This window comes from Arvicanthis niloticus, chromosome 6, assembly GCF_011762505.2.
Source record: "Arvicanthis niloticus isolate mArvNil1 chromosome 6, mArvNil1.pat.X, whole genome shotgun sequence".
NCBI classification, from domain to species: Eukaryota; Metazoa; Chordata; class Mammalia; order Rodentia; family Muridae; genus Arvicanthis; species Arvicanthis niloticus.
The window spans coordinates 53,706,866-53,730,339 of NC_047663.1; the positions used below are offsets into that span (position 1 = coordinate 53,706,866).

The following is a 23,474-nucleotide window of genomic DNA, read 5'->3' on the forward strand; positions in this document are numbered from 1 at the left end:
TGGGATAAAAAAAAAAGCAATGGACAGGAAAGCTGGGGACAAGGTGGCTTTGGAGGCAGACCTTCTCTGTGGTGGCCTGGGCAGCTCCCCACAGTGGTGAAGGAAACGGAGGCTGAGGAATTTCACTAGTTTATCTCAACAAACTATGACAAGAGGAAGAAAAAGCAAAGAAACATCAATCAGTTTCTGCTAAGAACTTAAGATAAATAAGGGAAAGCACACAGTCATTCTTTGCTCTAAATTAATTGCTCGTGTTTGTGGTAAGGGTTGTAAAACAATTCATTGAAAGAAAAAGCAGTTTTGAGGCTTCCTATAAATAAGCTGAACAGCAGAGGATTCACTTTCTTGGGTTTGTTTAATTAATAAATTAGTTTTAATGTATATAACGTTGTCCTTGCATGCATGCAAGAGCACCACATTTGTGCAGTGCTACAGAGGCCAGAAGAGGCGGTCAAATCCCCAGAACTGGAGTTACAGACAGTTGTGACCTGCCATGAGGGTGCTGGGGAATCAAACCTGAGTCCTTTGGAAGAGCAGCCGCAATCTCTTAACTGCTGAGACAGCTCCCAATTCTCCTAATTATTTTATAAGGTTCAAAAGAGTAAATATAAGTGGGCCAAACATTAAAATCAGTATAATGTAATCACTAAAGATGCATCAGTGGATTTCAGGGCTGACAATTTCAGTTGCAAAATTTCAAAATTCCATAAAAAACAATCAGCCAACCAACCAACCAACCAATCAACCAAAATCCTCCTTTTTAATTCAAAGAAGATGCTAACTTCATGATTCTACAACATCCCTATATAATAATATAGTATAATATATACTGATAATATAGTATAATATATATAATTTGTTCTTTTTAATGGCTTTTCTGTGCTGGTTCAAAAAGATATGTCTCCAAGTCTTGCCTATGTCACCAATCAACTTAAGTCAACAGGTTAACATAGCTGACCTGGAGAACTAAGTAGTACTGACCACTGTGGCACCTAAGTTATCTTCGTTACATCACCAGAACAACCAGGCATGTTACTGTGGCCCAAACATCCCATCCCTTATCCACGCTGCTTGGGACCAGAAGTGTTTCAGATTTTTGTTATGCCTTTGTATTTTAAAATAATTTGCCTAAACATAATGAGATCTTGTGAGGAAAGGAAGCAAGTCTAAACACAAAATCCACTTGGTCTATCCACACCGTATGCACACAGCCTGAGGTAATTTGGCACAACTGTTTGTGTACAACTACATTTTGACAGTAACTTATCACCTGAGGCCAGGAATGAGATTTTCCACTTGTGGCATCATGTCTGCAGTCTGGAAGGTTTGGAGTTTGAAGCACTTCAGAGTCTAAAGTGTAGTAACGGATCTCCATTTGGCTTTGCTATCTTCATTTATTCTCTCTCTCTCTCTCTCTCTCTCTCTCTCTCTCTCTCTCTCTCTCTCTCTCTCTCTCAAACAGAGCACAAAAGAGAGATACAGAGGGGCAAGCAACTCTCCTATTCACCCAGGCTGCATGTGGGGCCACCCATGCTGGACTACTTGTGCCCATGACCCCGCTGCACCTCCAGGGGAGCTGCAGGTAGATGTAGTGGTCCCAGGTGGGGACAGTGTCTGTGCAAGATCAGCAGGGCTGATCTTCAAGGGCAGCAACACAGGAACGCTAACATCACAACGAGGCGTGCTTAGACAACATTACGTAATGGTCAACGTGCCGAGAAGCGAGGCTTCAGTCACTGAGAACTCCTAGTCTGGCCTTTCACAATTGGCTCTCCTCTCAGACTCAGACAAGGTTCTATTTTGAATTCTAATGAGGATCAGCCACACTGAATATTTAAACTGCAATTACAAAGATCCCACTTTTATGTAAATGTCTCTAATACAAGAATGTCTCTAAATGTCTCTAATACAAGAAACAGATCTGAAAATGTATCAGGAGTCAGGGGAACCTATCAGTCTAATTTGCCTTTACCACCTGGGGGGGGGGGACAGCATTATTTTCTACTTGATGTTATTACAGGGAATGGGAGGGCTGGGAAAGGAAAAGGGAGAAAAAAAAACACACAAAGATCTTGGTAAAAATTTTCAAGCGCAGGCTCTTCAGTGAAAAGGCCACAAAGAAGTGCTTGGACCCTTTGTTAACAACTGAACAAACAAATTCATCACTGGCCCTTCTCCTGTGTGGCCCCTTGTGATCTGCTCTGAATTTATAACTAGAATTTGGCTTCCTGCTCAAGCTGCTATGACTGATATGTCAGGCTTGGCATGAGAGATGCGTACATGCCAGGGGAGACAAAAAGCCATTTCATGGTTTACAACCTAGTTTTGCCCTCTTTGAGGAAACGGATGATTGGCCGGCTGCTCTCCACACCTCGATCTCTGCTTCCTAGTTACACAGCCTGGGAGTGCCACGTGAACTGCAATCAAGTGACACTTGGGTGAGCCCATTAGATTAATTCTCAAGCCCTGCATACCTTGTGGGACTACATGTGCTCACACTTACATGGGAAACCCAGCCTTGCCTCTGAGAGGAGCTGCTTCTGAGGCTTTTGTACCATCTCTTTGCTCCTCCGATGCTGTTGTTCGTACGGCTGAAAATTAATTTCCACAGCATTTGACACTAGCACTCACGAAAATACAATTTGTTTGAGTTTGCTTGTTTCCCCTGATCTGTTCTCTGGTTGATTCTCTTTTGCTGGTACCAAACACGAACACTTAATTTTTAGTTTCATTTATTTTTAATTTGCAGAAGTTCTATTTGGCACCTTTTCAAATAACTGATGTTGCATATGTATAGTTTTGTGTTCTGTTTAGATCCTTTCAAGCCTTTTAATTAAAAAGCAAAACTGAGAGGCTGTAGAGATGGCTCAGTTGTTAAGATGTTAAGAGCACTGGCTGCTCTTGTAGAGGACCAGGGTTTTTGGTTCCTAGCATGCATCTGATGGCTTACAACCATCTACAACTCCAATCTCAGTGGATCTGAGCCCTTCTCCTGGCCGTCATGGGCACCAGGCATATGTATGGTATACATACATACATACATACATACATACATACAGGCAAAACTCATACATATAAAGTAAAAGTAAGTAAAGAGTTTTAAAGTGCAAAATTGAGGGCCAGTAAGATGACTCAGTAGGTAAAGGTGCCCGCTGCCAAGCCTTATCACCTGAGTTCAATTCTCAGGACCTACACGGTTGGTTGAGGTAGAGAACCTGCTCGCACAAGCTTCCACACATGCATTGTGGCAAAGGCACCTACCCTTCCTGACACACACACAAAAATAAGTGTAAAGCAAAAATTTGAAGCAATATTTTTTATCCCACGTCTGATCATTCCAATACTACAGGTCTCTATGCAGATTGATTTCACGGTCCATTGCCAGCTCCTGCTCGTTTGTGGTCTTCATGTATGCTATGTCATAGCCTAGGAAAAATACGCTCTTCTGGGTGTGTGTGGGTGCTTCTGAGTTACTTTCTGACTGCTGTGACTAAATACCTGAAAAGGAGCAACTCAAGGAGGGAAAGGTTTATCTGGCTCACATTTCGGCAGTGGGGAAGGCATGGCTATGGGACTGGCTCCTCCCCATTCCCCACCAGTGGATGAGTAAGCAGAGAGAGGTGGACACTGGCACTCAGCATGTTTGGGGCTTGAATTGGGGGAAACGAGGCAAAAAAAATAAAATAAAATAAAAAAGAAAAAGAAAAAAGAAAAAAAAGGAAGAAAGAAATAAAAAGAAAAACAAAAAAAAAAAAAAAAAAAAAAAAGAAGAGAACAGTGTTCCCGTTTTCTGCCTCCAGCTCTGTCCAGATGTAGATAAATGACCTCATGGTCCTGCCACCAAACTATGAGCTGCTCCCACCATGCCCCACCACGGACTGTTCCCACAGCCATAAGCTGAAGTAAATCTTTGCTCCACTAAGTTGCTTCTTGTCAGGTGTGATCACAGTGGTGAGGAGAGTGTCTCTATCTCCTGAGTGCTGAGATCAAAAGCGTGTGCCACCAAGCCTGTCATGCTATGCATAATGAGTAATGATCACTCTTGAACTCTACCCTGGACCTCCTCAGTGGGAGTCTCTGGAGGCCTGGAAATCAGCATTCTACGTTCAGGCAGACTCTTCTATCAGCACACAGATCCCTATTCGACAAGCATCATGAATTAAAATGACTCAAAGACAGAATTAGCAAATACAGGATTTTTATCTTGGCCATACTGGAGATGGAAGCTGCTCTTAGCTGTTTTACTGTGCATTCACTAATTAAGCTTATGGTTTATTTAAAAAAAAAAAAAAAAGCATAAAGGAAACAAAATTGCCCTGAAAACTCACAAGACTTACTACCAAACTGCACATTGGAGACAATTTCTCAAACCATTCATTCCTATAAAACAGATGACCTTCCCAGCTTAGAGTTTAAAAGAATGGTTGTTATTTATACCCTTCGAATCTTAGCTCCGTTTTGTCTGGATAAGACTTAAGCATGTTTTAGCAGTTCTGATGTGTCATCATCAGATGGGACTGCTGCACTAGAAGGCCACGCTCCTCTTCATGGTATTAGAAGCAGCACGGAACACTCAAAGAATAAGCCACAGGCAGCTGGAGTGACTGCCATCTCTTACCACAGGAAGTTGACTTTCTGTCCACCAGGGTCACTCGCCTGGCTTCGGTGCGAAGCTTCTCATCTGTGTTCTCCACAAGGTTGGCAAGGTCATCAATGATCTCTAGAATGGAGAGCAGAGAGGGCTGGTTAATTCTCCTCAGTGCACATCTTCCCAGTTCCACCGCTGTGGTACTTCTGCCAATGGTACTACGCATGAACTCGTGAAGATGCTTTAAAAACTGCAATTCTGATTCAGAAAGGCAGAAACAAAAATGGGAATTAAAAAGTAAACCTGCATGAACAAAGTGACACAATAGGTAGGAGCACTTGCCTCACAAGCCTGGCCACCTACACATAATCATGGGACCCCACATAAAGGTGGGGGAGACCAACACTACAAAGTTGTCCCCTGACTTTCACACACCCCATTATGTGTGTGTGTGTGCACACACATGTACTCATATACATTTTAAAAAATTAACAAAAAAACAGTAAACCGATTTGTCTGGTTTTAAACCTAGCTTAAAACAATCATATTACAGGAAATAGAAACATCAACAATGAGGATGGGGGGCACAGGACAAATTTCAGCTTAGGCAAGTAGAGAAGACTTCAGGGGTGGCCTTAGCTACTCCTGAGCAAACTGTCAACAAGACTAGCTGAGCAAATCCAGGACTCGGAGCCAGAGATTCTAACATAAGAGATATTGACTAGAATTGAATCCATTTAAATAATGAACTAAAAGTAAGTAAATATCCAGATTAGATAATGCAAAGGTACACCCATGTGTCAGTACAACCTCAACTAAAGAGGAGCAACTCCAGAGGGGGAGGACGAGGAAAAGAAGACATTAACCCTCATCCTTTATGGCAACTGTTAATCCCACAGATGAGGGAGAGGGCCATCAACCCAAATCATGGCCAAATTAATTAAAGCAAGCTTTTAAACTCGTGCACATGGGTTGTCTCTCCCTAAGCTGGGGTTCAAGAGATCAGCCTTTGACATGGGGAAGATAAAGGTTTATATAGCCCAGGAGTAGGAGTTTCCAAATGTGGGATTTAGCAGAAAAAAAGGTGAGGTTACAGAAGCAGAAAGCAGGACAAGTTGGGTCATAAAACCTCCTGAAACAAAGACATCAATGTAAGATTGTAACAACAAGGGAGTCACAAGAAGCTAGGCATAGCAAGGTGATCACCAGAAGCTGGGCATGGCAAGGTGATCACCAGAAGCTGGGCATAGGAAGGTGGGCATAAGCAGGTGGTCACAGCAAGGTGGTCGCAACAACTGTTTGAAACAATGGCATGGTTGTCGATTGCTGGAACAGACAGTACAGAACCATTTGTAGTTGATGTTATGGGGGAGGGGGGGCAGAGCCCAATCCCTGAGAAGCAGATCTAATCATAATCAGGAATGAATCTAGCTTGTTTTTATTATAAGATGGCTTTCAAGCCCCAGATAGAGGCATATTGGAATATTACAAGTCACAGTGAGCTGTAAAGTTAAATATATAGAAACTTGTAACTTTTTAAAATCATTAAGACCTCAGTGTTTTATGTCATTTTGGTGAGCATTTAGTAATTCTTACTACTTAGTAATTACTGCCTCTTTAAAGATCCTTTCTATAAAGTTCTTTTTTATGCTAATCTTTAAAAGGTGAAATTAAAGCACATTTAAATGTATTTTAAATGACATTTAAAATAGCATATATATTAGAATCTTAATTACATGAAATTATTTCCATCTATCCTTTGGTATTTGCATGCCTATAGGGATGCATGCAGCTGTGGAAATGAACGCTCATGACAATTGCTCTTAGGTGGTAGGGTCTTTTGTGACTGTTCTTCCTCGTGCTCTCCTGTACTGCTCACACTAATGTTGAACATATATTAACTTCTGCAATCGAGACTTTTCTCCTCCCTCCCTATTTTAAAGGCTAATTTGGAAATGAATCGTTCAACATGAGTCACCGTTTTTCTTGAAGCATGAATACAAATAAGGTCAAAGTTTCTAAAAATGCCAAGCAGTGCAGGTAACCATGGAGGGCAGAAAAAGGCATCGTATGCCACAACAGCTGCATGAGAAGGGCACGAAGAGGGGTGCTTCCCTCCTCCAGTCTCCTGCACATCACAGACCCTCCCTCGACTCACAGAGCCTACGCAAGGTCTCTAATTGTGTGTCTCCCGTTTCCAGAATGAACATGGCAGAAACTGCTATTGATCCCTGGCTCTCATCCCTAGTGAACTGTGCAGCACACAATGGGATGAAGTGCATGGAAGTCATAAAGGCGATGGATGAACGGGGCCTGAGATAAAAGCACTGAATAACTTTAAGTCAGGTGCTGTTTCTTTAAAATGTAAATGGATATAAGCCAAGTTTGCCAATTATCTATATGTAACACCTGCCTAAGAAATCATCCCCTATTATTTAACAATTCATTCATAATGCTTGCCTGTGTTCTGTGACAACTCTCTCTGGGGTTTCTTTCTATCATCCATTAACTTCTTCCAGAGCAGTGGTTCTCAACCTGGGGATTGAACAACCTGACCCTCTCACAGGGGTCATATATAATATATGCTGCATATTGGTTATTTACATTATGATTCATAAGAGTAGCAAATTTATGATTATGAAGTAGCAACAAAAATAATTTTATCTTTGGAGGTCACCACAAGATGAGGACCTGTATGAAAGGGTCGCAGCATTAGGAACATTGAAAACCACTGAGCTAGAGTGTGCTCGTCTCTCTGGTCATCCCAGAGTTGTGTATTCTTACTCTGTAATATTGCATTAGTGATTTTATACACCCTTTACTGTGATAACATTTAAACTAAAAGTCTACAATGCGCTGGGCATGGGAACTCACACTTGTAAGTCCTAGCGCTTGAGACGGTAAGGCAAGAGGGGTGCTGCAAATGTGAAGCTAGCCTGGGCTACAGAGTAAGCTCCCATCTCAAAAACAAAGAATCTTGGCCTACTTACAAACATTATTTTCTCAGAGTTTTTAAAAGTAAACTCTTCATCCTAACCCCAACTTGCCTTCCTCCCAATAGTCTCATTGAGAATTAAGGAAGGGTTAAGCTATAAGAGAAAAAAAAAGGATATAGTGCACTGAGGAAGACCACTGGTAGAGATTGAATTTGGGGGGGAGGGGGCGGCAGGACTTGTAACAGGGTCTCACTATGTAGCTCTGGCTGTCCTAGAACTCCCTATGTAGGCTGAACATAGGTCCTCAAGATTGGCACCAGGTGCTTTACCTGCCGAGCCACCTTGCTGGCTCTATAACTCAGATATTTTACTACAAGCCCCATAGCTTGTAATAAGGAAAGAAAATTGAAAGGAAAACAACCTGAAATGCAGATATAAAGCTATATATTTGCAAATAACATGATTTTGTATATAGAATCTATTTGGAACCTGTGAGAATTAGTAAGTAAATTGAAATAAATCTAAAAATTACATTCATTTATTTGTATGTGTGTTTTTGTGTGTGTGCATACATATGCACACATGTGCATACAGTTAGTCAACTCTAAATATGGACACTGACAACAAAGCCAATCAAAAGGGAAAAGCAGTCTTTTCAACAAGTCACACTGGAACATCTGGATACGTGTATGTATAAATAGAAAGGCTTTCCTCCCCCATACACACAAAAATATTTGAGATGGTTCAACCTAACTGTAAACCCTGGAATAGAAAAGCTTCTAGAAGAAAATGTTAATTGTTAACCATATCGTCAAATTACCCACATATCTGCTCTCGTAAGCATAGACAATTTGAGTAACATGGGCAGGTACAAGTTTCTCAGACAAGAATTTTAAAATAACATACTAAAAAAAAAAATGGTGAGATGTCATCAAAATTAAATTTGCTTCTTATCCAAAGATACTCTTTCAAAAAGGGAAAGCAGGCCACAGGCTGGAAAGAATAATGTTTGCAGGACATGTGACTGACAAAGTATCTGTGTCTAGAAGAAAGATTCACTGCACTACCCAGAGTAAAGAGAGATGATCCTAACATGACCTTATAATAGCCTAAATTCTTGAACAGATGTTTTGCAGAAGAAAATTCACAAAAAGCCAACAGGCACTCAAGAAGGAGCCCACAACATAGTCATTAGAGAAACGCAGATTCCAACCACAGTAGGACACGCTCCCCCCACTCTCCCATCAGAATCTGACAATGCTAATTGCTAGAAGACAGGGCACAAAAATCCATGGAAGAGTTTATCTACTGCAGTCCAGTTGTACGTCTGAGTTCCTGCTCAGCCTTCATTCCTAGGTATCTTATTAAGCAGGACTTTTTCCCCCACAAAAGAACTGTACAAAAATATAAGCAGCACCTTTATTTATTAGAACTGCAAACTAAAAATGATCAAAATACCCATGAAACTTAAGTGTCCCTTTAAAATAGACTACTACACAGCAACAAAAGGGATGATCTGCTAGGCCGGGGCTACAGCTCAGTGCGGAATACTATGCCTAACTCACATTCGCCAGGCTGTGATTCGATCTTTGATACCACACAAAAAGACAGTATTATTATTAATCAATGTAACAACCATACATGTCTTGGAAGTTTTGTCATCTAAAATAAAAATTAGTATGCTTTACGGCTCCATTGACATAAACAATACATATAGAACCTGGGTGTAGTAGTGAACACCTTTATTTTTAGTAGAGACAGAAGGATCAGGCTTCAAACTCATCCTCAGTTACAAAGCTAATACAAGGCCAGCCTGGACTACTTGGAATCCTTCTAAAACGAAAGAGAGAGAGAGAGAGAGAGAGAGAGAGAGAGAGAGAGAGAGAGAGAGAGAGAAAGAAAAAGAAGAAGAAGGAGGAGGAGGAGGAGAAGGAGAAGGAGGAGGAAGAGGATGAGGAGGAGGAGGAAGAGGAAGAAGGGAGAAAGAAGAAAGAAGGAAGAAGAAAGGAATAAACCTGACAGTATGTATACAAATCAGAGAGTAGTCACAACTGGGCTGCTGGGGAGTTACTAAAAAGGACATGAGAGAACTTACCACAACAGGTTTTATATATGTGTATAAAAAAATAGGTCACATATACGCATATTGTTCTCAAAAATGCACACATCTGAACACTAAGGACTTATGTGTCTATTGTGTAAGTCATAACCAAACTGAAAGCATGAATCAGAACAAAATTTAAAGTTTTTACAATAACTGACAGGAGAGATGGCTCAGTAATTTAGAGCACTGGCTGCTCTTGCAGAGGACCTAGGTTTGATTCCCAGTATCCACATAGTGACTGGAATTCATCTGTGACTCCAGTTCCAGGGTATCTGATGCTCTCTTCTGGCCTCCATAAATACCAGGCACATAAATAATGCACAGACATTAAAGTAAGCAAAAACACCCATACACATAAAATAAAAATAAATTAAAAGCAGAACAAATAAGAGATGATATCCCTAAAAACTTTCTAATGAACAAGAAAGGAGGGAGGGAGTGAAGGGAGGAAAAGGCAGAAGGAAGGAAGAATGAGGGAGGGTTTTACACAGACAAAATTAACCACCTGCAAGAACTCAAGTAGTGACCCTGTATCTTCGCCCCTTTTTATCAAACCTCTAGAGGAGGGTGTTCAGTCTTCCACTGACCATTTCATTGGTGGGTAATGTGAAAATATGGAAGAAAATCAGTTTCCAAGTTCACATATAGTAGCAGTTAATAAAGAGTTTAGGATCTGGCTTCACACTGCTGGGACATGCCATTGGCAGCAGTCCTGATTTGTAGGGATAATTGATACTATGTTCTCATACAGCTGATATAATCAGGATTTCATCATGTCTTACAAATATTAAAGATTTGTAGTATAAAATTTGGGTTTAATATCCTGTAGGAAGTCAAGGGAAGTAGCCTTGTCTAACAATGGATATGCCAGCTGTTTATTATTCTATGTTATTATTATTCTGTTAACATTATTCTAGGTTAACTGAATTTCTAGATGGATTTCATTTAAATTTGTGAATACTCATAAGTGTGACTTAAAGGTAAATCAGCAAACAGCAGAGCAGTGCAGCAAAGAGTGTTTTACACTGAAGAGTTTATCATGTTTTAATGGGGAATAGGTACACTTATCATCTTAGTTGGTAAACCTCTGGCTAGTTTATTTTATATATGTGTGGCATATGTACATGCTCAAGTAGGTGTGTGGATATTTACGTGTGGGCATGAGCTTGTGGGAGCCAAAGGTTGGTACTAGTAGCTTCCTCAACCTTTTTCTACTTGGTTTTTTGTTTTGTTTTGTTTTATTTTATCAGTGTTCACTGTGTGTGTGTGTGTGTGTGTGTGTGTGTGTGTGTGTGTGTGTGTGTGTGTAATATTGAAGGGGCATACCCATGTTCATAGACTGTGTACAGAGATCAGAGAGCAATTTTCATCTATCTTTTTAATTTTAATGTTTTAAATTTACTTTATGTATGAATTACTTCACCTGTATGTATGTCTAGGTAACATATGCGTGCCTCCGACACTGAAGACATTTGGTAAGAGGACAATCTCTGAGAGTCAGCTCTCTCCTACCACCATGTGGAACCCAGGGATCAAGCTCAGGTTGTCAGGCTTGGTGTCAAGTGCCCTCAGTCAATTTACCAGTTCTATTTTTAATGCATAAAAGTAATTTCATAGTGATTTATGAGTACTTGATCAAGTTGAAACAGCTCTAAAACTGGACAATGGGTAGAGACTAGGAGGATTTGGAAGCTGCTAGGAAAAGCCTAAGTTGCTGTAAATTGAACACTGTAAGCAATCCTGGAGAAGATTTCAGAGAGGAAACTGCAGAGAATTCCCCATCTCCTCCGAGACTGTGTGTATAATCATGACCACACTGCTGGTAGAAGTACGTTCAAGGACATTTAGAGCTCTCCAGTGAAAACAAGGAAGGAGCACTAGAAATTGGACAAGCTGAAATCATGGTGATATTGTGTTTGTGGCCCAGCCACCAGAGAGTTGGGGAACATGGGAGTGCTGGCAGAAGAAATGGCCCAGCATAAAGCATTAGGGCTGCGGTGTAGCCACTTCCAACCATGTAAGTGAGAAGGGGCAGCAAAGGGAGGACTTGAAGAATTTCTAATGAAAAGCAGAGCAGGAAGGAGAAAGCATGTGCAGGAGAGAATACCACAGTCCTTTGTTAAAGAGATCACAGGGCTAGAAGGGACCCCAGAGCCAGTCATCAATATAATGGAACACCATTCCGAGATCTTTTGAAGCCACTTTCCTACCACAAGCCCAGAGCACTAAAACAGCAAAAAGGTATCAGGGGCCAGGCCCAGAGCACTCCACTGTGGGCTCACTGTCCAGGTCCCCTTGCATTTTGAAACAGTGCCCCATTGCCATGGAAGGTATAAGCAATAAGCCTTGGCAACATCCCCAGGTGTTAAGACTGCAAGCTTGCACAGTGAAAGAGCTGAGGGTACATAGCTGCCTCCACCTAGACTCCAAATGATATTGTAGACTATCTGTGGGCCAAGTAGAGACTTGGCACAGAGGTGGAGTTAGTGTAGAAAGCATCCTGCTTGGGAAATGTTGAGCAGAGTCGTGGGAACTGAACCAACCTTTAGACCCAAGAACTACAGATCTACCAGAGAATGGCCCCTGCCTGGGAGAACTGACAGTATGAGAACCCAAACTCATACTCAACTGAGCTCAACCTTCACTAGTGTGCCCAATATGAGAGACGAAGACTCAAAGGAGACCAGACTCCAAATGATACTGTAGACTATCTGAGGGCCAAGTGTAAAGATCTGGCACAGGGGCAGAGTTAGTGGCAAAAAGGCATTCCAAAAGTTCAAGCATTGGGAACTTAATCCTCAAATTCATAAATTGAGAGGTAACTGGGGTTTAGATGAGACCATCAGAATGGGGTTTCTCTGAATGGAGATTCATGGCTTTGTAAGAAAAAGGAGAGAAAAGCCTGGGGCATGGTGTCATGTACTTGTAGTCCCAACATTCTAGAGAGTTAGGAGGATCAGGAGTTTAAGGCCATCGCTGGCTACTTAGTGAGTTTGAGGCTAGATTGAGGTTCATGACACTTTACCTCCAAAACAAACAAAGAGAAAAGAAGAGGGAGCCAAGTTCTCACTCTTCTGTCTGCCATATGGTGCTCTCTACTGTGTATGACACAAGAAGGCTTGGCCAGATGTGGTTTCTTATTCATGGACAACTCAGGCTCTAAAACTGTAAGTTTACTTTCTTTATATATTATCCAGAATCTGGCATTATGTTATAGTAGTATCAAATGGACTAGGAGACTTCCTTCCTCAGAATTAATATAAGCGCATATATCTTTAATAGAAATACAACTCACAAGCGCCTGGCAATATATCATTTGTAGTCTCTCATGTAGCTGCATAGCCTTCACGAACACTTCTTTCCCCTTCTTTCTTTTGTGAACTGAAGAAAAGCTACATCCATGTAGAAGGCTGCAAGGCTAATTGACTGACTAGAACTTCCTAGTTCTGGAGGAAGGGAATACAGCAAATCCAGAGCCAAAGTATCTTGGGTTCTCTTTAGCCCTAAGAATGAGGCAACATGCAGTTTGTCCCATAATTCCCCAAAACAATTGAGTAATGAACCTGTGGCCACTTCAGTAAGATAGTTTTAAAACATGCTGTATCTTGTTACATGTTGCTGTTCCTGGTGCACTTATATTTATATAAGTACATTAGAATAAACTTTAAACTTGTAATTGTGGCCTCAGGGCCATGTATGTGTACTCTATTACTTCTATGCTACTGACTCCTTTGGAAAACCAGGTTATTCTACATTCTTACCTCTGTGAGGCTCCCCTAAATTAAAAGTATTTAAGAGCTAACCCAGGGCCAGTGAAATGGCTCAGTGGGTAAAAGTTGTTACAGTGTGAGCCTAACAAGCTGAGAACCTATGATAGAAGGAGAAAACTGACTCCTTCAACACACCACACACACACACACACACACACACACACACACACTCCGACTTTGAAGGGAAAGTTAACTCTAGACTTTGGAACTGGAAACAAAATGAAATAAAGTTACCATTTGAAAATCATCTGTTGTCTACTCAAAAGTTTATAAAAGGCAACAGGTAGAGAGGTGACCTGAATCTCCTTCATTCTCATATAATGTAACTAAGACTTGGCTTTTATAATACATTTTGAACAATGGTTTAATTCTATGTCTTCTTTGAAGGGAAACAAAATAACGTAGGTAGACACTCATTCAACTATGAACATGATTCTAACAGAGGTGATGTCAGTCTATAGTTCTTACATTTCCCAGTGGGTTAAAGCGTTCCCTAGCCAGACAGCCATTGCCTCATCATTAGGAAAAGTTCTATGAAAGAAGAGACTCTACAGCAAAGGAGACTCACACAGGCAAATGCTAGATTTCCATCCTGCCTTTTGTTATCATGAAGGCCTAATGAGGAGGCAATGCTGTTAGCAAAGATGGCTTCTACCTGCTTACTGTAATAGAACTTAAATATTTAACAAATTGTTATGTTAAACTTGTTGGTAAAAAGACCCAGCAATGTTCCAGGCACTATAATTATATCATGACCATTAAACTTTAGTTGATAAATATCTAAATATTTAAATCTAGTCATAAAATTTGGCCTATTATACCAAATCTTCATTGTACCTACAATCTTTAGTCCCCTAGATGGGCAGTTATAAGAACAACATCACATGACAAACAGAAATAGTTAAATCAGACTGAAGCATTGGTCTCCCCTAGCTAAACACACTCTCATCAAGTCGTCTAAATCTGAGAACTACTCTTTTTGGAAAACATTAATGATCTTTTTATATTTTATGAAAAAATAACTTCTGGGCATTCTGTAAATATGAACAAAGGGCTGTGTGAGCCATCTCTGCTAAAGGGAGACACTGTGCACTACTGTGAGGAACATTTTAAAATAAAAACTAGGAACTCTGAATTGGTGACACAGTCTTTCCATGGGAAGCCTGCAGAAGAGGAACAACTAAATAGGTGAGAACAATGGGGTGACAGACCAGGTGGAAAAGACACTGCGTGACTCCCACCAGCCTGGGGGAGTGGAGCCAGGTACTTCAACCACCTCTGATGCTGGAAAACTTCAATAAAGGTGCTCCTAAGATTCATATTTCTTGCTTTTCAACTTGGGTCCAATAAACGGTTCCAACAGAGAAAGGTAGTGAGACAAAAGGCCATTCTGACATTAACGAGGTGGTAACCTGAGAATACACCAGCAATATTCACAAGAGCATCCATGGAGTGGGCTTCAAGAAGCATTCCCCTCAGGCACTCAAAGAAACCCAGAAATTTGCCACGAAGAAGATGAATGTGCATACTCCAGATGTGTGTACTGATACCAGGCTCCACAAAGCTCATGGACTGAAGGGATAAGCAATGTTCCATATTACTCTGAGTATATTTGTCCAGAAGATGTAATGGGATAATGAATCACCAAACAAGCTCTACACACACTGGTAACTTATGTGCCTGTTACCATGTTAAAAAAAAATCTACAGATGGTCAATGTGGGTGAGAACTAACCACAGAAGAAAAAAAAAAAAAATCCTATTTCTCATCTCAGACTTTTATCACTTCCAAGGTCCCAATCACATGGACTTCAGTTGAGTGACACTTACTTTCAACCATATCAACTGAGGGCCCATGATCTTTTTATAACAGATCTTTTTAAAACAGAACTGCAAACACCTCTGCTGTCTCTGCTAACTCTCACCTTTTAATAACGCATTTCCTAATCTTTTTAAAGGTTTTATAATTATTTGTGTGTGTATGTGTGTGTGTGTGTGTGTGTGTACATGTACATGTACATGCGGACCTGGTGTCTTGGCATATATGGAAAGAAACCTGCAGGAGCCGATTCTCTCTATCCAGTTCTCTCCATCGCCCTGTGGGTCCTGGCGTCACCCTGAGGTCACCAGGCCTGGTAGTAAGCACTTTTACCTGATGAGTCATCTCCACTGCACTTAAATCTTTTTACATTTGATATTTCAAACACAGTCTAAGATATTTACAATTTTTCTTAAATATTAAGAATCAGGTTTATAATGCAACTGCAAATGAGATTCTTGTTTTTGTTAAATGTTTGTTTACCCTGATCTTATGTAAACCAAATCTTCATGTTTAAAAAGATTTAAAAATTTCACCAATGTCATAAAAAGAATTCTCTAACTATTCAGTATAATTTTGATTTAAAAAGAAAATTCAGCTTGGGGCTGGAGGGATGGCTCAGCAGTTAAGAGCACTGGCTGTTCTTCTAGAGGTCCTGTGTTCAATTCCCAGCACCCACATGGTGGCTCACAACCATCTGTAATGGGATCTGGTGCCCTCTCCTGGCATGCAGGTGTACATGCAGATAGAGCACTCATTCATAAAATAAATAAGTCTTACAAAAAAAAAAAAAAAAAAAAAGGAAGGAAGGAAAGAAGGAAGGAAGAAAAGAAAGAAGGAAGGAAGGAAATCCAGTTTCTTAAATTGACAGGAAACTTTCTAAGTATATTTTAAAAGTCCATTTCTGAAATCCAGATTCTTAGAGGCAAAAATAATAAGCGTTAGAGGAAGGAATACTGACTGGGTCCAAGCAACTGTATTACTATGTTACTAACACTGAAAACACTAAGCTATAGTAAAGTCTGGGTCTGGAGACCCTATAACACAGTCAGACTTTTGAATACCTTAGAGTAACTTTGACTTTAGTGATTTTTCTTAGGGATACCCAGAGACTTTGGGTTTACTCTCTTGATCCAAATTATACATACAACAATCAGTATCTCATGATAATACTCATGGTGTTTTATATATCATGAATCTGTGTTTTCTGATTAAATGTGTCATCAAAGTGTCCCATAGTAAAGGCTAAAGATAAAATACTGAACAATATCATGCCAATGAGAAGATCATTATGAAATAATTCCTTTTGGGGCCTTACTTCTCTTTTTGAATATCAAATTTAAAAAATGAGAATTTATTTTACCTGTCAAAATCCATGGAATCTGTATTCTCATAAATGTCCTTCTTGATTCTGCATGTTATTGATACGAGGGGGTATTGGAAAAAATTAAAGTGGGACAATATTGTTATATTTAATTTCTGACATAATATTACTATTCACTTATTTCTCCAAACTAAAATCTGATCCACACTGAAACCATTGTACATACAAAATTATCAGTCACAATAAAATATAAAAACTTAGATATTAAAGGACAATTTTGTCTCAGATTACAACCAGTCACTCATGAGCTTATAGTTATGGAACCAGACTGGCCCAAAGTAAAACTAGAATTAGAAGATAAGTTATCCTCAATACTCCAAATATCAAATAAAATATTCAGAGTACAGAAGACAGTAGAGGCAGAAGGACACACGTATCTGATCTGGTTAAAGAGCATTGTGTTTTAGTTGTTTTACATACCAGTTCCCTTACCTCTTGCTTCTTTAGGCTATACTATGGTATTGATTAATTGTAGGTGTGATACTCCTACAATATATCATATATAACTATGTCAGACACCGGGGGTGGAGAAAAATCAGACTAGGTAAGTTGACATGCTTCGGGAACTCCCCCACTCCTGACCCTTACCCCTTAATGGCTTTGCCAAGTCTTTCTAGCTCCTGAAGATAGCTCTCCTGCCTACTCCGTCTCTTCTTTACCGGTTCCTGGGAACAAACTTTCTCAGCACTGAGGGACAGAAATGACACTGGACCTCTACATCTATAAAACCAACAAGGAGAACGAAGTTTCAAGAAAAAGTTACACTTGCACTTGATCCTACAAGGCTGCTTGGCCCATTAACGCTTCCACAGTGTAGGGAGGCAGAATGCTGCAGACCCATAAGCCAGGAGATCCTGGGCCATGCTGCGCCCCTCAGTAGCCATGCCTTGCCCACCTCTGTGTCTGACTTAACATTTTCCTGACTACCAGGGAAAATCTTTGGGAATGGATTAACTGAAAAGACACTAACTTTCACCAACTCAAAAATTAAGAATGTCATCAGCTAGCACTTGAGACCTGGGCAGACATCTCCCTGCTCTGGGTAACTGGTCTAAGTAATGTTCCTACAGATAGTTTGGAAGTGCCTTGATTTACAACTTTCTTCTGTTCTGTAACTAAAATTCCAGGAAACCATTTCCATATTAGGGCATATTATTTGGGGGTAATCTGGACTATAGGTCATTCTTATTTGGTTTAAGAATAAACTATTTCTTACTCTCTTTGAAGTGACAGCCGTGTGTTGAGTTCTTCCCCTCTTCCCTCCCGAGCCTCTCTCCAGGACTGGGTTTCACTATGTAGCACAGGCTGGCTTCAAACTCAGATTCTCCTGACTCAGTCTCTGAGTCTTGGGGTTATAGACCTGTGCCAAAACCTCTGGCTCAGTTATATTTCCAGTAGTTACAAAATATTCATTCCATTAAATAGTCATTCATTAACTAGTAGCCCATTGTTGAATACTTTGAGTACTTTTCTACTTTTAAATCATGAGTCAATGAATTATTTCCTCCATTATCATTTCATCTTTTATACCATTTCCTTAACAAAGTGTGATTATGATGGCTTTATGGACTTTGAACCTGTCTGCCAAATTACATTTTTAAAAGGCTCATATTGCCAGCGTTGGTTGGTTTGATAGAATTTATTCTACTTGTCAGTTACTATGACCTCAGACGGATATTTCCTAAGCCAGGGAGCCTAGGGGAATTCCCACCCTGCAGACCACAGCTCTTAAGGTGGGAATTTCCCTAACCACAGTCTATTAAGAACAAATTAAACACAGGTTTTAGAACACAAGCTGGGAAACAACCAGCTGATTATTCTAGATTCATGACAGTTGAGCCTCCAAAGAGAAACACTTCCTGGGAAGTATTTGCATTTGGTTCCAAGAAGTCCCTTTACGTTTCTATCACATGTTGGTTTGTGACACCAAAATGCTATTGCATCACTGGACAAAAACCGACCATGTAAAGGCAATACACTGGCAAGAGAAAGCAGTAAGAAACACTGGGTAGTGTCAACTAGTGCACTCTAGAGTTCATAATTTTCCTAGTCTCATAACGTTTTTATATTTTAATGTCAATAGATCCTATATAAAGGCAGTACATATGCTATATAATTTCAGGTGAATTTTATGTCTTTTATGTCATAATGGGCTCTGGAGCTGTAAAATCATTATGACTTTACTATTACAAATAATACTTAAAGACTTTTGTTTTAAAAAAAATAGTGAGTAAAGAGCTTTTCTTAAAGTTACTAGTTCAGGGGCTGGAAGATGGCTCAGTAATTAAGCATATTTGTTGCTCTTCTAGAGGACTCAAGTTTAATTCTTAGCATGGAGGCTCCCAACTGCCTGTAATTCTATGCCTAGGGCATCTGATGCTCTCTTCGGACCTCCATGAGCACCAGGTGTGCATGTGGTGCACGTGTTCATGTGTGTGTGTGTGTGTGTGTGTGTGTGTGTTTGTGTATAGCAAAACACCCATATACACATTTAAATAAATAAATAAAAGTTCTAAAGTTATTAGTTTAACTCTCCCCAGTTCCTGCCTATGGCTTCCCTATGGCAGGGCAGCTGGTAGGAACTCCTGCAGTGGCTCTGGAAGTCACCACTCTGGAAGCCACTCCCTTGAGGATGCTCCCTTGCTTGTTCACACCTTACACAGAGCAGGGTCAGGGGAGGTAGTGAGCAGGGGCAGGTTAGGCAGAAAGCAAGGGCTCCTCTTATGTTTTCTCCGGCCCTCAAACCAGAGCCTTTCATCTGGGTCTGAAATGTGTGACAGAGGCCTGTGCTAAGATAAACCCTTCCCAACTGTCAAATAAAAGGACATGGAACTCTGTGTACAAAGAGCCAAGAGGTGCAAGAAAGAGCTCAAATAAAGGAACATTCAAGGAATACTCCAAAGACAAAGACATCAGACACTAAGTCAGTGTCTACTCACTAAGCTCAGCGCTACAAAAAGGCAACAGGTTCACACCCTTGACAACACCAAGACAGAAGCCTGACTGTCAACGAAACAGTGAAGGCAGTTACTGTACGCTAGGGCAGAGCTTTAGGAAATATGCCCCAAAAGACAGGAAGGGGCTTAGAAGAGACAAAACACATTAGCAAATAAAACTGAGAGGTGGGAATAAGGAGCTGGGAAAACAGAAGAGATAACCATCAAATAAAAGAAAGGACTTTTCTCTGATGTAAGAAACAGTGAATCTTCCTGTAGGAACAACCAAAATGTAAGCTAAGCATCATCAGTGGACAGTGGGTCTCATTCGCAGGGATTCCTCCTGCACCTTCTAACATTCAGAATACAGATAAAATTCTGCAAGCAATAGGACGGCAGCAAGGGAGGAAGCTCGCCAACAAAGGAAGGACACTATCGCACAGCATCCAGGAAATACTAGCAAACAGTGGGGGTAAAGAGATGTGGGGACAAATGACTGTCATCTAGGGGACTCAGAATCTAGCCACTCGAAGCCAGCATATGCACTAACCACAGTCCCAGACACTTGGGAGACTGAAGTGAGGTAACAGCTTGAGCCCAGGAGTTGGAACCACATGGGTGGCATGGGAAGGACCTCTATCCAAAACAAAGAAACCATCTTTGAGGGTCTATGGTATATTCACAAAGAAAGAGATGCAAGCAACTGTATAAAGAATCAAGACTACTCACCCATCTCTGGAATGCAGGGAATGAGGTCACAGAAAAGGCATGAAGCAGGATCAAACTACACAGGTTTGTTAAAGTGCTTAGTGCCTCACAGGATGCAATCACTCACATCTTCTGGCTGTGGCAGGCAGCCTTTGGCCATAGTGCCTCTTAGCTGCCATTCAGTCCCTCCTGGGTTTTTATTCTTCCCATGCTGCACTTGCAGTTAAGTTTGTGGTGTCCTGGCAGCATCAAAGAATTGCCAGAGTCGCTAGATGACTACCCATCTTAAATTTCCATATATTTAAAACCACCAAGAACTGCCACAGTTTCAAACTCCAGCAAGATCACTTGACTATATTTTTTCCATGGCAGATGGTTTTGTTAGTAACTAGGGCATCATGTCAGAACACAAAGTAAGTGTCGGAAAGACCAAACAGTAAATAACACATGCTAAATTCATTCTGATTAGCAGGACTGTGTGGCAGAGAGCATTTTCCTCATGCTGCACTAATGTTCACCGTGTGTGGATGGGATCTGTTGGACCAGCTTCCATTTGCAGAAAGCATTCAGTGACAGAAAACATGATAAATGAAGAGTATGTCATAACAAAGAATTACAAGGGTGTATGTGTTTATACAAATATTTGTTTCTATATCTAGTTATGCATGTATAGACTATATGTTAAAAAGCATATTCTAATTTTTTTGCAAACATACATTTATGTCAGAAAACACATGTCAGAGACAATATTGTAATATCTTACACAAAGGACATTTATGTACCACATGTACCACTTCTCCACCAAAATATTTTTAAGTATTTTCAGTCAGGGGTGGTGGCTCATGCTGATAACCCCAGAACTTAAGGGCAGGAGGATTGCCACAAGTTTGAGGCGAGCCTGTGTTATACAATGAATGCCCTGCCCTTAAATAGCGTTTTCAGATAATGAAGAAATGAATTGGGGGGGCACTCAAGTTGGTTGAGTTGTTATATAATAATAGAAAGCATAAATCATAGTAGTCAATGATACCACTGAGCTTGAATCCAGGTATGGCACAACTATGAAACTAGGAGCTAACATTTACATTTTGGTTATGAAGCAATTAAACTCGTATCCACTGCTGAGTCAATTATCACAACGTGCTTCTATTTTTTGAGCGTCTGTGTGGTACTGGGGACTGCGCCGCAGGACCTAGAGCATACAGAGCAAGTGTTCTACCATTCCACTAGTTACATGCCCAACCCTAATAATCAGGATGTGGCTGTCCCAGTTACATTTTACCTAGGCTAAGAAAAGAGGCTGAAGAAACCCTAATATCATCCCCTCCATCTCATCCCCCCTTAATTACTACCTTGTCTCTCTCTGCAAAGTAATTACTATTGTGACTTTCAAACAAACAAACAAACAAAAAAACAAACAAAAAAAAACCCCATCTGTTTGCACCTAGTTTTGTCTTCAGTAAAAGGTCAAAGATTTGTTCTTTGCAACCACCTATGTAACAGATAATTCAGGAACAATTACTAGCTGACATTAAAAATCAATGGAATAGCGTCTTTAAAGATCAAATTTCATCATATCAGTTTATGGTTAGATCCCTATAGAATTGCCACAAGCTTGGATTTTAACTGAAGCAGGAGCTAAATGAGATAAAGAAATCCACACTGAGACAATGGTAACAAGCAGTGAAATCTAAAGTCAAAGAAAACTCAAGACAGCCAAAGGAAAGAGCAGGCTACTATTGGGAACAAAGATACAAAGGTGTGGCTTTCTCAACAGAAATCATGGAGGCCAGAAAGAAATGCTAGGGCATTCTTAACCTGCTGATAAGACTTGTCAATGCAGAATTTGACTTCAGGGAAAATATCTTTAAGAACATAGGTGAAAAAAAAAGACACTCTCAGGGCTATGAGTAGATATCTGTAGTAAAGTGCTGGTCTCCACATGCAAGGGTGGGCTCTATCCACTGTACTGCAAAATAACTCCCCCCCAAAACCCATACCAACCAACCAACCAACCAACCAACCAACCAACCAACTACATTATCAGTGGAACAAAGCCTCAAACAATCATTCAAGGAAGTTCTTCAAACAGTGAAGTAGAAGCTTAAGGGTTCTTTGGAAAGTCAGTTGGATAGTGTTTTGCTGGGGCAAACACACAAAGGGACATTTAGCAGACACAGGTAAAAGGATGTTCTGCTAAAGAAAGCATGTGAAAGGACATGTGGTCAAGGAAAGATTCTTCGCTAACAACACATTGAGTTGTATTTGTTGGGACTCCATAGAGAGAAACGCACCAAAAAACTTCTGGTCGTGGACCAAGGCTTTCTTGCCACTTCCACGGACTCAGGCTGATTGGCAGTGAGTGTGTCATGCTAAGTCAAGACACATGCTGGGGCAAGACCTGTGGAGGACACGGGATGCTTGGAGAATATAAATAGGACTCGTTGGACAATGATGGGGGCTGAGCTAAGCTTGCTTATAGACCTAACTGTGCAACGCTTGTGGGTCTCGGGTTTTCACTGATCTTTGCTTCCCTCAGAGAGGCACAGCAGAGAACTTCTAGTGTTCCTCCTGGTCCCTCCTGCTGACTCGTGCCGAGGCTGAGCCTGTCTGTCTCTGCTAGGTAGTGCCACCACTGCTGATTTATGTTTGCTATCCCAATTCTGCTGAACTAGACTGCTGGTGCATCTGTAAAGTGTTGGCGAGTGGATGGAGCTGCTGCTGCTGACCTGTGAACTGAACTGCTGATTTCCAGACAACACAGATAGATGGGAGTTGTGCCAAAGAACCTTTCTAAGCAGGTCCACTCCCCCATATCCTTTCTTTTCTACTACCTCTGGTAGATGGTGGGCTACAAGCATTTAAGAACCATCATTAAAGCATAAAGAACCATCATTTAATTTGAAAAACAAATTAAAGTTACAAGACAGAAAGGAAACAAGACCCATAAGAGACCTGAGACATTGAAAAGGCTAAGAAGTAGCAGTATCTATATAGAAACACTCATCAGCTTAGTTTACAGAAAGTACATTAGTTGGCAACTGGAAGCAAGCCATATGACTGCTGGGAATCGAACCTGGGTCTTCTAGAAGATCAGCCAGTGTGCTTAACCACTGAGCTATCTCTCAAAACCCAACAAAACACACCTTAAAACTTGAGAAAGCAGCAGTGTAAGGCAGCTCAGGGATGGAGAGATGGATTAGTTGGTCAAAGTGTGACTTACATGTGTG

The 23,474-nt window shown here is 40.7% G+C and overlaps 1 protein-coding gene across 4 annotated transcripts in view; it reads right to left on the minus strand.

The window, feature by feature from the left end:
- Stx8 (syntaxin 8) overlaps positions 1-23,474 on the minus strand; it is a 228,667-nt gene that overhangs the window by 87,441 nt on the left and 117,752 nt on the right. For all 4 annotated transcript variants that reach the window (XM_076936582.1, XM_034504309.2, XM_076936583.1 and 1 more), the window contains one exon: positions 4,619-4,720. In XM_076936582.1, coding sequence (XP_076792697.1) covers positions 4,619-4,720 — 102 coding nt within the window. The remainder of the gene's footprint in view (positions 1-4,618; positions 4,721-23,474) is intronic.